The sequence below is a fragment of the Lepidochelys kempii genome, chromosome 3, assembly GCF_965140265.1.
Source record: "Lepidochelys kempii isolate rLepKem1 chromosome 3, rLepKem1.hap2, whole genome shotgun sequence".
Lineage (NCBI taxonomy): Eukaryota > Metazoa > Chordata > Testudines > Cheloniidae > Lepidochelys > Lepidochelys kempii.
In genome coordinates, this window is record NC_133258.1 from 197449500 (window position 1) to 197468077 (window position 18578).

General features: G+C 40.6%; 1 protein-coding gene across 2 annotated transcripts in view; it reads right to left on the reverse strand.

Moving 5' to 3' along the window:
• MACROD2 (mono-ADP ribosylhydrolase 2) overlaps positions 1–18578 on the reverse strand; it is a 1311577-nt gene that overhangs the window by 388974 nt on the left and 904025 nt on the right. Inside the window, exons 7-8 of one of the 2 annotated variants that reach the window (XM_073339563.1) lie at positions 7207–7237; positions 4418–4501 (exon numbers count right to left, since the gene is read on the reverse strand). In XM_073339563.1, coding sequence (XP_073195664.1) covers positions 4418–4501; positions 7207–7237 — 115 coding nt within the window. The remainder of the gene's footprint in view (positions 1–4417; positions 4502–7206; positions 7238–18578) is intronic. The other variant, XM_073339564.1, reaches the window with a different exon arrangement.

The window sequence follows — 18578 nt, forward strand, 5'->3', positions numbered from 1 at the left end:
CCCCCTTTCTCTCTCAGCTCCAACATGGCAAAGATTGCACATAGAGGGCCAACTTCAACATCGTACGCAGCCCCTTTGCACCACCCTGGCAGTGCAGAGGCCAGCGTGTGACAGTCACTCACCAGCAGAAAATTTCCTTGGAAGAGGGAATTCCCTGCTGTTGTAAAACCAGCAGAGCCAATCTGTGCGCCTACCACACCCGTCCACCATGCCTATCCTCCACTGGTGCAAGGTCTAGAGACTATACACTAGAGGAGTAAGTTGGAATGGACCCTATGCTGCTCTCGCTCATGCTGGAGCCAGCTAGCACAGAATCAGGGAGCTGTAACCTGATCCCTGTCAACCCCCTTTTTCTCCCAGGTTGAGTGGGACTCAGACACAGGAGAGAACAGAGCCCCCATTGTATTTTTGCACAGCAAGGCTCTTTTCCCTTCCTCTTGCTTGCTGTCTCAGAGACCTTAGCATATTTCTGTCACTTAGGAGGGAGGCAGTAAGTAAGAGGGAGTCTCCGCACTGGAAAATTTACAACCTAAATACTAGGGCTGTCGATTAATCGCCGTTAACTCACACGATTCATTCAAAAAATTAATCGCAATTAATCACAGTTTTAATCGCACTGTTAAACAATAGAATACCAATTAAAATTTATTAAATATTTTGGATGTTTTTCTACATTTTCATATATATTGTATTCTGTGTTGTAATTGAAATCTAAGGGTATATTTTATTACAAATATTTGCACTGTAAATCGTGAATAAAAAAATGAATCGCGATTAATCGCACTGTAAAAATGATAAACAAAAGCAATAGTATTTTTCAAGTCACCTCATACTAGTATAGTGCAATCTCTGTCATGAAGTGCAACTTACAAATGTAGATTTCTTTTATTACATAACTGCACTCAAAACTAAAACAATGTAAAACTTCAGAGCCTACAAAGTCCACTTAGTCCGACTTCTTGTTCAGCCAATCGCTAAGACAAACAAGTGTGTTTACATTTACGGGAGATAATGCTGCTTTCTTATTATGTACAATGTCACCAGAAAGTGAGAACAGGCATTTGCATGGCACTTTTGTAGCCAACATTACAAGGTATTTACATGCCAGATATGCTAAACATTCATATGCCCCTTCATGTTTCTGCCACCATTCCGGAATCAAGTCAAAGTTTCTCCTTGTTAAATAGATCATGTGAATACTGCTTTCAGACTGTTGAGAGTTAATCAATTTACATTCTCTGCTAATAATTTCTAAGTATTTAAAATATATTCCAGAGAGAAAAGGACTGAGGGTAGGAAGAGAACAATTAGTAATGTGGACACGATGCTTTCTGAAATAAGATCTCTGTTAAATAATACATGTGACAATTTCTTATACAAGTACTATTGAGATTTCTAGAATTATTTAAATATTATAATTGCCATTTAGTAGCTGCTATATTTATACATTATAGATTTATCATACATAATAATATTTAACTATGCTTAATGTTAATAATAATTGCAATTACAAGTTAACCACTGAAAAAACATAGATTGCTATCCTAGTGACTCTCAGATCAGCCCCATTGCAGCAACAAACACATGTTCCGGTAAACTTTACTCTTAGCTGAAATCTGACATTGTCCAAAGTAGGTGCTCAAATGCTAATTTATTCTCTAGATGTATTATGTGAAATTGCTGTTGAAAGAAACCACAGAACACAGCCAAAGAAGTGACATGAAGCTAGTTTATTTGGACTAAGGAAGTGCAGATGGGGTTTTTGGAGGTTCTGGTGAGGTCAAAAATATTAGCGATTAGTTTTAGCAATAGAAGAGAATCTTAATATGAGAGGAAGTGTCCATATGTGGACTTTTGGAATTTTGTTTTGACTGGGTACTTTTGATAAGATCTGTTATTTGTCGTTTCTTCTTTGAGGGAAACCCTCAGGAACTTACTTAAGAAACGTTGGGCAACATCTTCCTCCCAGCACTGACTAACAGCACACCAGGGTCACACATGCTGATAACAGAACTCAACCACACTGGGCTTTCTTTTTCCTGATCTAGAATATGCTGTGACCACACCAAACGAGGAGAAGGATTCACATGGCTTCAACTCCGTAGCTCTGTCCTAAGTAACTCTTTAGATATAAACCTAGGGCTCCTGCTGTTACTCTCACCCTAGTATACCTATTCCACTTACTCCTCCTCTCTCTTTACCTTGTGCCTCACACAGTCTGGTTTAGCATGCAGGACAAACTTAACCTTGCAACACTTTGCTTTGACCAGAGAGGCAAGCTAAAAACAAGACTGAACAGCCTGATACTAGAAAACGTGTCTGGTCTCAAGTCCGGCTAACAAGGGTGCATAATATGTGGGTTCCCTGTGAATTTCCAGCAACTAAACTACAAGCATCAAAGACATTCTGCATTCTCCTAGCTTTTCCTCTTCAGCTACATCTACACGGCAATTAAAAACCCACAGCTGGCCTGTGAAGGAGATAGAAAGAATAAGGGAGTTTATTAAAATGTAGAAACAACATCAGGTGCATGCATCTGATGAAGTGGGTTTTAGCCCACGAAAGCTTATGCCCAAATAAATTTGTTAGTCTCTAAGGTGCCACAAGGACTCCTCGTTGTTTTTGCTGATACAGACTAACACGGCTACCACTCTGAAGCCTATTAAAATGTAAACTTTCGTAGGGTTTTCTCCGCATTTTTGTTTTGTTTCGTTTTCCGTTTTAATTCTTTTTTAACGTCTTTACTTTCTAAGTGAGTTTAATAAGTATTAAAACTGATTTCTTGCATTGGTAGAGTACAACAACAAAAAATAAGTGGCAATAGTACCTCAAACTTATATCACAAGTAATATGGCAGTAAGTAAAACACAGGAGTACATGGATGATAACATCCTAAAATCCCTATCCAATGCTCATGTTTCTCCATCCTCAGAATCTATGATCTGCCACGAACACATGGCAAAACATGAACCCTAATTTAAGAGAATTCTTATCCTTTCCCAACTATGTATGCTGCCTAGGTTTTAACTTGGCAACTCTCAAGATGCGCAGTGAAATTAGTCGCACTGTTTACGATCCCACATCCACTTTCCCTTTTGCAAAAGTTCCCAAATGTCGGAGTCTTGAACACTGGTTAAAATACATGAAAATCATGGAATCCATGACTCCTATAGCAGCTGCGGCAAAAATGCAGCCTTTAAATAACTCTTTGTTTTTACAAGCTGTAATGGGGGCGGGGAAGAAGCGGGAACCAACCACGTTAGGTGTGAAATTCTGTGCTTAGTCTCTTTCCAGAGATGTCTTTTCTGGAAAGATTTCCAAAGCACATTTTCTTCTGGTAATTGTGAGTAAATCAGATTTATTAATGGTGACCAGTGTAAACAGTCTGGGAATGTAGGTGTTTGATTTAAAAACAAAAACAAAAACTTTTCAAACAGATATTGACCTTTCTTTGAACAAGGAAAAGAGGAAAAAGCACTGGAAGACCCTGAAAAGGAGAATTTACATCAGAATTGTTTACTTAGTTTGGCCTTACTCCAAAGTGCAGCATAAGTTAAGTTTTCTAGAAGACAACCCTCCTGACAAAGTTAACCTCAAATATCTTTCTCATCTTAAAATATACTAGGTAAATATTGTGGCTCTGTTGCTTGGTAATTACTCTAATAGCTGGCAATTCCAAACAATACTGGATTGACTGTGAACAATCCTTGGGAATTCTTTCCGATTATTAATTCAATATGTTCCTGCCATAAGAGAAAGTACTTGTTAAAGTCATCTCTCAGTTGACTAATAATAAATACTTATACTCAGCTCTTATACCATGCTTTTCAATCAGTAACATTCAAACCATTTGCAAAAGGAGGTAAGTAGCATTATGCTGGTTTTACAGGTGGGGAAACTGAGGCACAGAGCGCTACCAAGGAGATTACAGGGACACAAGAAGTCTCCATTCCTTGTGCCTTCTCTATTTTTTATTTTTTGGCTGATCATCATTTTATCACTATATCAGAGATTACTAAGAACTGCAAGTAAAAAACAATACAGTTTTTAATTCAGAGAGTCTTTGGGCCTGATTCTAATCTGTTTTACACAGACTTACAAGAAATAAGCACCAGGCCTTTTCTAACTAATTTTTTTAAAACATTTAATCCTTCCTTTGAATTCATCAGTCTTGAAAAATGAAGACACCCCAGAGTCTTCTTTTAGACTTCTGGCATGGTGCCTTAATGGAAACCTGCCTCTGGCCTTCTCACGGCTTTAACTTGTTCAAGTTGGAACATTTTCTAAGTGTTTCGAAGCATTCTAAGAAGCTGGAGTGTGGAGAGTGCATTTTGGGAGGAATGCAGACTTTTCCTCCATCAAACGTCCTCTCATGAAAAGGAACCTGCTGTTAGCCAAAACTTAATAGGAGGCTTACTTTCGTCTTCACACCTTTTTTTTCTGAGGAAGGAGTGTTCTGAAGTGATACAAACAGGAAAGGCTTTTCTCTGGAACAGAGTGCCTAAGGAGACCAGGGAGAAGAAAAGCAAACCAAGCATTTACAAGACCACTGAGGAAAACACAGGCCTCAATCCCACAATTGGATCCACAGAGGTGGAACCCTACAAATTGACCAGAGCCCCGCTGAGTTTGAGTTGAAGCTCAACTTTCAGTGTATGGGGCTCTGCATGTGCGCATGGTTTGTCTGCAGGGATCTGACTGCAGAATCAGGACCATATATTATTTAACAAAGAAAATAAATATTTTCTTATTAGCATGTGTGAAACAATATTCATTATAAGAGTAGCTTAGAAACAAGCTTATGTGACATATTATCCCATAAGATCACCTGAAGTGAAGTATATTTAAAAAACAAAACCCTAAGACCTTACCAAAACAAGACACTCATTACATACACCTCTCCCCATAGAGAGAGGCTGAGATAATAAACACCATATGCCAGGTGTGCAGCCACGTTGCTTAATGCATAACTGGAGTGCACTCAGATATTATTGTGATGAACATCTATATGGACTAGAAAAAAGTCACTTGCTGTCCTAGGCAATGGGAATCCCTAAAGCGTGTGTGTGAGGGGGAAAACACAACCACCACCAGCACCACTAAGCAGATCTTTGTGTGTTGTGTATGTGCCCTGGTTCCCAAATGTATTACATAACACAACATCACTGGCAAGTTCATCACTGCACAGGAACTGCTGTCACCCTTTCTTAAATCTGTCAGCATTTCAGATCTCACACAGAGACTTGCCCTTAGCAGCTACCAGATGAAAATGCCCTTTCAAGAGTCATGTCTGAGAGTTCTGAAAAAAAAAGCAGGGATCAATAGCTTGGTTTTTTAAAAAAGTGTCATTCTCACATCTCCTTGAAAATTAGATGGCAAATATTGAAATGCAGAGCAGGAGCTCAGTTAGGAGTTTGTGTGCTGACAGCCTTTTATAAAAAACTATGGAAAACCAGAGTGTCTTGGCAGAAGTATGCTCTGTTCCTTGTACGCCAATGAAAACAACAAATACATATGGAAACTCCATCTGCCATACTATATAGTGTTTCAGCTGTGCCTTAGCTTTTCAGCTTAAAAAAAATTCAATGACCATCTCAAAAAGTACCATTACCTGGGAAAAGGAACTCAAGGTTCTATCTAACTTCCTTTTAGTTACCTCAGGGAACCATGTTTCTTGTACGCAGGGGCTTACTTTCTATTGATTAATCCAGCTCTCATAAAATGAGCTGTAATTGTTTGTGCTTTTCATTTGCTAGTAAATTCCATACACATGCATCACGTCTGGCGTCTTTTTGCAAACTAATAAAAATATGTCCATGTTAAGACTTAAGGAAAAAAGTGTGTACATTATCCAAAATGTCCAGGAATGAAACCCAGAATTTTCCCTAGAAGATAAGGGATTTGGAGACGGAGGCAAAGATTTATCTGCAATAAGTCCATATCTGGTGATTTCTAAAGTTTCTAAACTGCAGCTGTAATCTTCTCATCAGTAACATTAATACAGCTGGAAGAAGAAAAAAAAGAACTGTACAAGAAAGTAATTCCTTTTCCACTTTCTGAAATCTGATTCAAATTAACAACTATCAAAATAATAAGCCTGGAATCAGCCTATCCAATGCTATACTGATACTGGTACATGATAAAAAGATTTTACATTTTTCTTACATTAAAAAAATAATAAAGCTGTCATGTTTTTGTGAATCTTTTTTCTCCTGCATAATATCTGATTAGCCAATCCTAATATTAACTCAGCACAATGGCTGCAAGTTAATATATCTGACGTTTGTACAATAACTAAGTAATGATTATTATGGTGGCACTTAGTTCTTCCATGATTTTTTACATTTGCTGCACTGCTAGTCTCTCTATTAACCTTAAGAGAGATTAAAAATAACAACACTACCTATTATAATTCTATATGCATTTTAAAACATTAAATGCAAAAAAAGCAATTTACTAGATTTTAACGCTAGAAATATATTTGTATCTACCAGTAAAGAATCCGCTCCACCCCTAATAGTCTCCATTCATTTCTCCATGCTGCTTTTTATGTATGGCACACCCTCCTTGAACCCACCTCTTTCCACCTCAAATAACTCTTCAATGGTCATCTGTCCTGTGATTACTACAAGAAAGTGGATGACTAACAATGGACAGGTTGACTTAAAATAATAAAAATGTATATTCATATATATAAATATTTGCCATCTTTTGATAGTATCCCTCTCCCTCGTCCCTTCATAAATCACCAGATGGGGAGCAAACAAATTAAAAAAATAAAAACAACAAAAAATGATGGAACTAACAAGACACGTCCCCATCACTGTGGCCACTTTCCCTGCACAATGTACAAAGTTCCTCATATCTTAGTTTTTTGTCTCCACAGAACCCTATCCTGAAAGCATTTGCTCATGCTTAACTTTGCACCACTGGAGCCATATGGGTGTAAAGATAATAACGTGCATAAGTTTTTGCAAGATCAGGGCCTTAAACTATAAGCTCTTTGGGGCACAGACTATTTTACTTGTACAACAAGATCACAATCATTGTCAGATTGGATGCTGTTTGTATAATAATAATAAAATACTAATTCATGCACTAGCCAAAATGATCTACAAAGGCACAAAAACATCTGTTTAAACAACACCAACCATTTGCTATGAAGAAAACCCGCTTAAATGGTACCTAATTAGAGGTCTTACTTACCATAAATTCCTGTTGAAATACAGGGGAATGCCTGTAAAAACAAACAAGAAAATAAGTGGGATTTTTGGTTTTGAACTTATTAAAACCAGTACTGTTTTTAAAATGCCTATTTCTCACCACTGATAGACGCATAGATACCTAGGACAGGAGTAGGGTACAAGACATTTGTTTTCTTCTAATACACACAGTAGGGATTGAAAAATTCAACCCCTGGGTTAGAAAACTTTCCCTGGCCAATGAAGGCCTAAGGAATGAAAACACTGCAGTGTTTCCAGCCCTTTAGGTTGTGAATGTGCCAAATGTGAACTAATGCTGCGCTATCTACAGTTCTCCTGCTGCCCATAGTTGCACAAAGGCATGTCTACACAGTGAAGAAAAACCCATGGCAGGCCTGTGCCAGCCGACTCAGGCCTGCAGGGTTCAGGCTGCGGGGCTATTTCATTGCTGTGTAGACATCTTGGCTCAGGCTGGAGCCTGGGCTCTAAGACCCTGAAGGTGAGGGATGGTCCCGGGGGCTCCAGCCTGAGCCTGGAGGTGTACCCAGCAATGAAACAGCCTCACAGTCTGAGCCCCACGAGCCCGAGCTGGCTGGCATGTGTGTTGACATACTCAGTGATGAGCTGCCAAAAGCTGAAGAATCGGTTCATTTAGTCACTCCAGGTCTTCGGTGGCACCGAAGGACCTGCCGCCGAAGTGCTGCAGAAGACCCAGAGCACCGCCGGGTGACTAAAAATTAAAAAGGGATTCTCAGGGGAGCCTCCCCAGCCGAGAGCTCAGGCAGGCAGGACAGGACAGTACCGTGCGCCGGATGTGGCCCGCGGGCTGGCGTTTGCCCACCCCTTTAACAACTGGTTCTAAACAGGCTTCAAAATTTAACAACCAGTTCGCGCGAACTAGCTCCAGCTCACCACTGGACATACTCAAGACTCCAGTTAGTCGCAAGCTTGCAATTGAGAAATGAGCACCAATTGCCAATAAATGTTAATTTAATTCTGCTTCCACTGATTGGGAAAACTACAAGCAGCAGTGGAGAAGTAGAGCTATTCACAGGAAAAAAAGGATCCAAAAAAGAGAGGAATAGCTAGGTTAGCAGAGATATTCATACCCCATGAGCACACCTTGTAGCTGCAGGAGACCAAGGGAAGGGTAGAGCTATAGACTGCAACCAAACGGTAAGGAACTCTGAGGATTTTTTGCAGAGTGAAGGGTGAGGAGAGAAGCCAGAAGCTGGAGGAAATGAAAACTAGCACAGACCTACTAGCTAGAAGACAATACAAAAGATGGAGCTCTTAAGTAGTGTCAAAGGACAGTAAACTGAGAGTAAAGACAAAACACACCCTCTTTCCCTGCAGCTGGTCCTGGTTAGTAATTTTAATCCTCTGCTTGTAGGTTCCTGATACAAGTCATAACAGAAAAATCATACATTTTTAGGCTGCAAACAGTCATTATAAAAGTTACACAGTCAGCAGAGAAATTCAAGGTAAAAAGGAGTGTTAGCAATATTTTACCAGTCATTGAAAATTAAATTCTTAGGATTGTTGTTCACTTCTAAAACCACCGCCTGTAGTTAACCACTAGAGGGCTCCCTGGTAAGTTGTGGGGGTGGCAATAACACAAGAACTACAGGAAAAAAACCTGGCACTGTTTCGAGCTAAATATCACCATTCTCTGAAAACTCAAGAGTTAAAATATTTAATAAATCATGACTGTTTCATTATTACAGGAAGCGGGCAGCTGTCACTGATAGACCTCAGACACCCCATTTTCTTTTATTACAGTATGTTATCTTCAGAATAGCCGGGAACTTTTCCAGCATTTTGAAATCATGCTGGGCTTGTGTGCCATACTCAATACACATCCATTGTTGCTAACGTTTAAGAGTTTTTTCCTAGGGACAGCTTTCCAAATAAAGCAGAGGCCTGAGAACACTAGGCCCCCAGATGCTAGAGAATTCTGTGTGCAGGCCAGGGAATTTAGGGGTTTTATATTATAAACATCAAGGATCTAACAAAGATACAATTTTTCAAGCATTTGCTTTCAGGCCACAAAATAAATAAATAAATAAATAGGGCTGTCGATTAATCTCACTTAACTCATGCGATTAACTCAAAAAAATTAATCGTGATTTAAAAAATGAATTGCGATTAATCGCACTGTTATACAATAGAATACCAATTGTAATTTATTAAATATTTTTGGATGTTTTTCTACATTTTCAAGTATATTGATTTCTATTACAGCACAAAATACAAAGTGTACAGTGCTCACTTTATGTTATTATTTTTGACTACAAATATTTGCAATACAAAAATGATAAACAAAAGAAATAGTATTTTTCAAGTCACCTCATACAAGTATTGTAGTGCAATCTCTTTATCATGAAAGTGTAACTTACAAATGTGGATTACTTTTATTACATAACTGCATTCAAAAACAAAACAATGTAAAACTTTAGAGCCTAAAAGTCCACTCCGTCCTACTTCTTTTTCAACAAATCACTCAGACAAATAAATTTGTTTACATTTATGGGAGATAATGCTGCCTGCTTCTTATTTACAAAGTCACCTGAAAGTGAGAACAGGCGTTCGCATGGCACTTTTGTAGCCAGTGTTGCAAGGTATTACATGCCAGATATGCTAAATATTCATGTGCCCCTTAATGCTTCGGCCACTATTCCAGAGGACATGCCTCCACGCTGATGATGCTCATTAAAAAAATAATACATTAATTAAATTTGTGACTGAACTCGCTGGGGGAGAATTGTATGTCTCCTGTTCTGTTTTACCCGCATTCTGCCCTATATTTCATGTTACAGTAGTCTCGAATGATGACCCAGCACATGTTTGTTTTAAGAACACTGTCACAGCAGATTTGACAATATGAGATTTCTAAAAATAGCTGCAGCACTGGACCCAAGGTTTAAGAATCTGAACTGCCTTCCAAAATCTGAGAGGGACGAGGTGTGGAGCATACTTTCAGATGTCTTAAAAGAGCAGCACTCAGATCGTGGATCATTACTGAGCAGAACCTGTCATCAGCATAGAGGCATGTCTTCTGGGGTGGTGGCTGAAGCATGAAGGGACATATGAATCTTTAGTGATTCTGGCACGTAAATGTCTTGCAACGCCATCTGCAACAGTGCCATGCGAATGTCTGTTCTCACTTTCAGGAGACATTGTAAACAAGAAGCAGGCAGCATTGTCTCCGGAAAATTGTAACCAAACTTGTTTGTCTGAGAGATTGGCTGAAGTAGGACTGAGTGGACTTGCAGGCTCTAAAGTTATACACTGTTTTATTTCTGAATGCAGGGTTCTTTTGTACATAATTCTACTTTTGTAAGTTCAACTTTCATAATAAAGAGATTGCACTACAGTACTTGTAGTAGGTGAATTGAAAAATTATTTCTTTTGTTTTTTACAGTGCAAATATTTGTAATAAAAAATAAATATCAAGTGAGCACTGTACACTTTGTATTCTGTGTTGTAACTGAAATCAATATATTTGAAAATGTAGAAAACATCCAAAAACATTTAAATAAATGGTATTCTATTATTTTTTAACAGTGCGATTAATCGCAATTAATTTTTTTAATTGCTTGACAGCCCTATCAATGAAAAAATTCTACTCTGCTCCCTGCCTCATCAATTGCACTGTGATATGTATGTGATGTTTCATTACATATGAAGAGAAAAAAACCTACCCACAACAGCAGCTGAGTAAGAGGAGATGAAGGGACATAACAACGATAGAGCAAAAAATACACATAAATCAACAGGACTACCTGCAGAGTGAGATACCTGTCAGCCCAATCACCCCAGCAAAATTTATATTCACGCTGGGTGAGAGGTGAAGCAGTCCCAACTCGCCTGCCAGAGCCCTAGCTGCTCAGGAGGGATATTCAAACCCTGGGACAGCCCTTTAACATCCAGTGACTTGGTCATTATTCAACATCGAAGCAGGGCAATATATAGACAAACATTTTCAAACTTGGTGATGGAAGCAAGGTACCTAGCCCATATCAGTGCCTTAAAATGTATCTTGCTGTCTTAATGTTGTTAACTACAGAATTAGCCTATCAAGTAAGATATATACAAAAAGGGAACAAATATTCAAAGTACTAAATGCTCAGCTATTCAAGGAACACATTTTCTTCTTAGTCTAGCTATAACTGAGGCTATTTACACCTTCTTCACTCTGATTTTGTACAGCAAAGTGATAATTAAATACAAGAAAACAGTATCAAGAGTTTAGTTTCAGTGTAGCAACTTGTCAGGCAGTTTGTGGATGCACAGTAAGTTTTTCTGATTGAACAGGTCAGTCCGTTGAATAATTACGTCTTGCAAATGAAAGCTGGAGCCTAAGCCTGCACTACAGAAAATGAAAATAGTCAGTGCTTCCACTGTAACATCGGGGTGTGGGGAGATAAGCCATAAAGTCCAACTTTGAAGACACAATGGGGATGCAAAATATTAAATTAAAATAAAACTCCTAACAGTAAGTGTGAATATACCATTATAGTTAAACCAGTTATTTTTCCAGTATGGTAAATAAAAACTGCATACACCTTTACACAGGTTTATGCTTATATATACATACTGGATGTGTGTACTATATCATTTCACACACCCACAAAAACTATGTTAAAAGAACATTATTAAAGTTGCAAAGTGTAGCATTCAAAGGTTAGGAAATTCCAGAGTTAAGGGTACCTTAATTTAGGTCCCTTGTGCACATGCATTATGATACAGTTTTTTATTACATGATCACATACTTTTTCTGCACAGGACCCCTGGCTCCTTATGTGCACAGGATGGACAAGGCTCACTTAATGAGCAGCTATTCAATATTTTGTTTTATTCTTATTGTTCAGTGTATGGCCCCCATGCTTTATTTACTGCATATTATTCAAACCCAGCGAATCCCACGCCCGACCTGCCCTCATTCTCCACCATACATTTCCCTTCTAAGTTCCAGGCTCCTTGTTCAGCCACTTCCAATTTCTCCTCCACCCATGTCCCAGTTTCACCAGACTCCTTGTCCCACTCTACTCCTTTCCCTCACACCCCCGCCCACCATATAGCTTGTTGCTCCACATTGCCTGCGAGAAGAGGCGTCATTGAGAGCACAGAAGAGACAGCCTCCCTGCTCTCTGTTCTGGTGCCTGGCATAGAGCAGCAGGTGGCAGCCATACCAGGGAAAGTCCAGCTTCACCCTTAGCCCTGGGCTGGTACATGCACAGTTGCTCTGTGGAGACCATGCACTTACATAGGAGGAGTTCTGAGGGGATGGAGCATGCTCAGTTGCCTGTGTGGAAATGGTGCATACACGAGAGGCTGTGAGAGGCTGCAGTCTGGTCAGCATGAAGCTTGCTCAGTGGGGACAGAATCTTCCGAGATTTCAGCTGCTAAAAATCAAAGATGTTTCTGAGCTTGTGCAAACTGTGATTTTTTTAAAGGCTTACAACTTGGCCAAATGTAGGTGGATTTTCACAAAGAAAGCAAAAGGCACATCCCTGACCCAAAGGCCACCTCTCGTCCAAATTTCAAGTCCCTTCTCCAAAGAAAAGGTCAATAGAATTTTTAACATGGACAATCTAATATTTTTTCCTTAGCCTCATACGCAGTATTGGCTAATCCATTTTGGCTGCAATTTTCCAAAAATATTTAGCTTGAGGCAGCACTCGATATAGAAAATTTCAGCCCAAATGGTCAATGTCTGTCAAAGTTATAAGAAACTAAAAACTGGATCTTATACAGGGAAGTGTCAAGGTGGTAAATGCATGGATCAGCAGTGGAATGGAGTTACAGTGGAGAAAAACAAGTGCAAGTGAGAGAAAACTCAGGCCTTTAGTCTGTATTTAGTCCCGGCAGAAGTGCAAATTCAGACTGAATTAACGTCTACTGCACAGAGTTCCCATGGTTATTGTGCATTCTTAACATCGGCCCCAATGTTTTCACTTAAACATTCCAAACTGATACTAGTATTAAACATGGATCAGGTTCAAGTTATTAAAACATAACAAACTGTAAATGAACAGAATAGATGGAAAATGCAATGTTCAAATATGATATTTGTCCTGATCCTTCCATAGTATCAAGTCTCTGATAACATCAAGCACTGAGTTATAGTGAACTGCTAACGTGCATCAGACACTATAGATTTTGATCCGTAATACTTCATACTTTCAAAAACACAATTCTCAAGGATATCATCATAGCTAAGGAGAAAACTGCTACTGTAAAAAAAATATTTCTGACTTTTAAAAAGGAGAAAACCTGAAATTCCCAAGTTAACCATGCTAAGTTTCAACCTAAGCTGCTACTATGGGCATAAGCTCCATTGACTTCAATGGAGGCATGCCAATTTACACCATCTGAGAATCTGCTCCTAAGCATGTATGTTTAATATGTATAATAGATATATACATACACATACATACATATAAACTATAGAAAAACTCTAACTACAGGAAATTAAAAAAAAACAGGAATAGGATTACTAATTCGATAAGCATCTTTGGACAGATAATGATTACTTTTTAACAATATTCTTACAAATATCTGTCATAAAGACTCTATGTTGCCAAGTGTTTTAATGTTAACAACTCTGCAGAACCATATCTTTAAAAAAGTTATAGATGGCCATTAAGAGGAGCTGTACTATTCAATGTTTTTGTTTTCTAGAAAAAAAACCCCATCATCACTCCTGCAGCAAACATATGCAGATGTGCTATGCTACCAAAATTAACAAAAAATTGTAATGTTTCCTAATACACTAATACAAATAAAAGTCGTTTGTCAGAAATTATGCTCTGGTGAACGCAGGAGCAGGTAACCATACATTCATTACATATGGCCCAAATGTAAATTCTATTTCAAAGCATTCAAATAATTATACATACTTAGGCCAGAAGAGAAAAATAAAGAAAATTTCCCCACAACATGTTAATATAATTTGAAAGTAAAATTCACTCAGGTGTGAAAGGCCTGATGCAATGACCTACATCCCAGTGTGGCTGGGAGGAAAAGGGGCATGGACCTAAAAGCTATGCAAGTGCTGCATTATCTCCTCCAGTAGGTGGTCTTTGCATGCTGCAGAGAGTGGTTTCTGTGTTAAATCGAAACCAGATAAAACCATAATGATTGGGTCTGGGGCAGGTTAGGTTTGGGATCACAGGATCCACATTTATGGAGAGCCACTGGCCTGTAACCCATACTTATCAATCAATTGACTTGATAATGCAGTAATTTGGCAGTAATCTGTAAGAATATCAAATCCAATCAACTAAGGTCTAGGAACTGAATTGCATTCTCTTTCAGAAATAGTAAATTAATATACGAGACAAAGCTTAAATTTCTCCTATATACTACTGCCAAGCTATTCTGTGATCTGCACTAAGACAGCTAATGGATCTAAGCTTCTCTTATATTGAAACTGAGTATATTTTTCTTGCCTCCCTGTTATGATTGTGTAACAATCTTGGATCATCATCAGAGTTTGAACCCAGGACCTCCATTACAGCAGCACAGACCAGTCCCACTTGAGCTAAAGAAATAACTTCATGAGCCAGTAGTAATAGGCTCTTATTCAGCAACTAGAGGGAGACACACTAGAGGGAGACACCATGCCAAGTGTGGGTTACGAATGCATGACTACATTTTACTTTTCTCCCAACTGTATGTCTGGAGACCTGCACCTCTGTGAGTCAGCCTGGATTTTGCCTCCAGCAGAAGAAACCAAAGCCTTACTACAGAAATGGTCTCATGCTCTTGCCTTCTCTTGTTACACTTATTATGTGATGCCATCTTTGCTTCCCACCTCTGGTCTTACACTGATCATAGTACAGGAGAAACACAGAATCTGTCCCAAAGTCTCGGATACCTGCTCTCATGGTTGCTCCGGAAATGAACCGTTCTTTATTTAGTCATACAGGAAGACATTATTTCAGAACTAATGCTTGCTTTATATTTAACCAGGGAATTAATTAGGACATAATGATTAAGAAAGGAGATGTCTAATGGAAAGATTATGTTTCTCTTTCATATATATATATATATATATATACACACACACACTTAAATAAAATGGAATAGAATTATAGTCAATAATTCCTACTAACAACCGTTGCAATTTACAGCTTGAAAAATACTTAGCTTTGTAGTTTGTACCCCATCAATTACAATGAATCAGTCTATTAAGGAAATGAGAAATAGAACAGAAATAATGCTTCTAATTATAGAGCTCAGGCTAAAGTGGCCGCATACCTTGTAGTTATGAAAAAAGGAGGGAACGGCTGTAACATATTCTAACAGGGGACGCTAAAATCCAGTTATTTTTTTTCAGTTTCAAAATTAAAGATGTAATAGTTCCAGATGATTGTTTCCTCTTTCAAATCTCCCCTATGGAGCAGTGCTTGGAGACTGCGGGACAATGGGAGTCAGCAGCAGAAGTTACAGGTCTCCTCTCCTGCCTTGTCCTATATTCCTGAATAAACTAAGAAAAAAGACTGAAACATCCTGTAACACCCACCTCTCACAAGCACCCTCTTCTGGTTGGTTGTGTCTGCCATCTTTAGACCAGTCCTGTCCCTGGCATCGGGCCATAATCCCAGGGCTTCCTCCCTGGAGGCAGTGGTTTCACCCTCTTAGTCTGTTCAGTCCCCTTCTTGGGGGTTTACTGCTGTCCAGTTGTATGCCCTTCGCCAGTGGGCTATGCGGGGGGACACAGGCCGACCCACTACTCCAGGTCCCAGTCCAGGAACCCTATGAAAAGCAGTCACTCACCACTGTGTCCATTTACCAAAACTATCTTCAGTTCCCTGGACCACTTCCCCGCAGCCCCAGCCTTCACCAATAGCTTATTCTTAACTCAGGGCCCTTCTAAGTTCAGGCCCAGCCAGCCAGGAGCTATTCCTTGCTCCCCCAGTCTCTACTACCACTGAGCTGTCATTGTGCTGCAGTTCCCTTCAGCCAGCCAACAGCACCATCTACACTCCTCTAGCTCCAGTAAGGAAATTCCTATTTCAGGCTCTGCAGCTCCTTTTTATAGCGCCCTCCTGGGCCCTGATTGGCTGCTCTCTGCATCCTCTCTGATTGGCTGCTTCCTCTGGAAGACCTCTCCACTGCTCCTTTCCTGGGAGGAGTGTGGCAGGACCCTGAGGCCTCCACCAGCAGGGGGTCTCTGGGTCTAATCCACCCCCTTAAATACCTAGTGGAGGCTTCCACAAGCTGCTACCAGGTCCTCTTTGCTCCAGGCCTCCTAGTCCAACACTGCACAAGACATATGTAAGGAAAATCATCAGTGATAATGTGAAACTAACATATATATCAGAAGGTAGGAATGTGGGGTGCAACAGACATGGAGTCCTTACTAGCACAACACAGTCAGCTCTGCAACTTCTTTACAGCAAACACAGACAACACCATCCTTCAGCTTCCCCCATGCCTGAGCAGATTTAGAATCATAGAATCATAGAATATCAGGGTTGGAAGGGACCCCAGAAGGTCATCTAGTCCAACCCCCTGCTCAAAGCAGGACCAATTCCCAGTTAAATCATCCCAGCCAGGGCTTTGTCAAGCCTGACCTTAAAAACCTCTAAGGAAGGAGATTCTACCACCTCCCTAGGTAACGCATTCCAGTGTTTCACCACCCTCTTAGTGAAAAAGTTTTTCCTAATATCCAATCTAAACCTCCCCCACTGCAACTTGAGACCATTACTCCTCGTTCTGTCATCTGCTACCATTGAGAACAGTCTAGAGCCATCCTCTTTGGAACCCCCTTTCAGGTAGTTGAAAGCAGCTATCAAATCCCCCCTCATTCTTCTCTTCTGCAGGCTAAACAATCCCAGCTCCCTCAGCCTCTCCTCATAACTCATGTGTTCCAGTCCCCTAATCATTTTTGTTGCCCTTCGCTGGACTCTCTCCAATTTATCCACATCCTTCTTGAAGTGTGGGGCCCAAAACTGGACACAGTACTCCAGATGAGGCCTCACCAATGTCGAATAGAGGGGAACGATCACGTCCCTCGATCTGCTCGCTATGCCCCTACTTATACATCCCAAAATGCCATTGGCCTTCTTGGCAACAAGGGCACACTGCTGACTCATATCCAGCTTCTCGTCCACTGTCACCCCTAGGTCCTTTTCTACAGAACTGCTGCCTAGCCATTCGGTCCCTAGTCTGTAGCTGTGCATTGGGTTCTTCCGTCCTAAGTGCAGGACCCTGCACTTATCCTTATTGAACCTCATCAGATTCCTTTTGGCCCAATCTTCCAATTGGTCTAGGTCCTTCTGTATCCTATCCCTCCCCTCCAGCGTATCTACCACTCCTCCCAGTTTAGTATCATCCGCAAATTTGCTGAGAGTGCAATCCACACCATCCTCCAGATCATTTATGAAGATATTGAATAAAACCGGCCCCAGGACCGACCCCTGGGGCACTCCACTTGATACCGGCTGCCAACTAGACATGGAGCCATTGATCACTACCCGTTGAGCCCGACAATTTAGCCAGCTTTCTACCCACCTTATGGTGCATTCATCCAGCCCATACTTCCTTAACTTGCTGACAAGAATACTATGGGAGACCGTGTCAAAAGCTTTGCTAAAGTCAAGAAACAATACATCCACTGCTTTCCCTTCATCCACAGAACCAGTAATCTCATCATAAAAGGCGATTAGATTAGTCAGGCATGACCTTCCCTTGGTGAATCCATGCTGGCTGTTCCTGATCACTTTCCTCTCATGCAAGTGCTTCAGGATTGATTCTTTGAGGACCTGCTCCATGATTTTTCCAGGGACTGAAAAATTTAGCACCTGCATGAAGAATAGGTGGCTGAAACTAAGGCCAAGCAAGATGGATCTAATTTAAGGTCTTGTTACTGATTGTTTAGGTACTAATTGGACTGGGCCACAAAGTGTATGTCTACACTGCAATTAAAAACCCACAGCTGGCCCATGCCAGCTGACTCAGGCTTGCAGGGCTTGGTGTACGGGGCTGTTTAACTGTGGTGTAGACGTTTGGACTGGGGCTGAAGCACAGGCTTGAGGACCCTGCGAGTGGGGAAGGTCCCAGAGCTCATGTCAGTCCTGGGCAATCTGCGGCCCGCATGCAGCCCTTCAGGGTAATCCGCTGGCAGGCCACAAGACAGCTTGTTACATTGACCGTCCTCAGATACGGCCACCCACAGCTCCCTGCGTCCCACACCACTGCTCTGCGGCCACTGGGAGCTGTGGGTGGCCGTGCCCGTGGATGGTCAGCGTAAACAAACAGTCTCGCGGCCCACCAGCGGATTACCCTCATGGACCGCATGCGGCCCGCAGGTTGCCCACCACTGGCTCAGGCTGTATCCTGAGCCGGAATGTCTACACCACA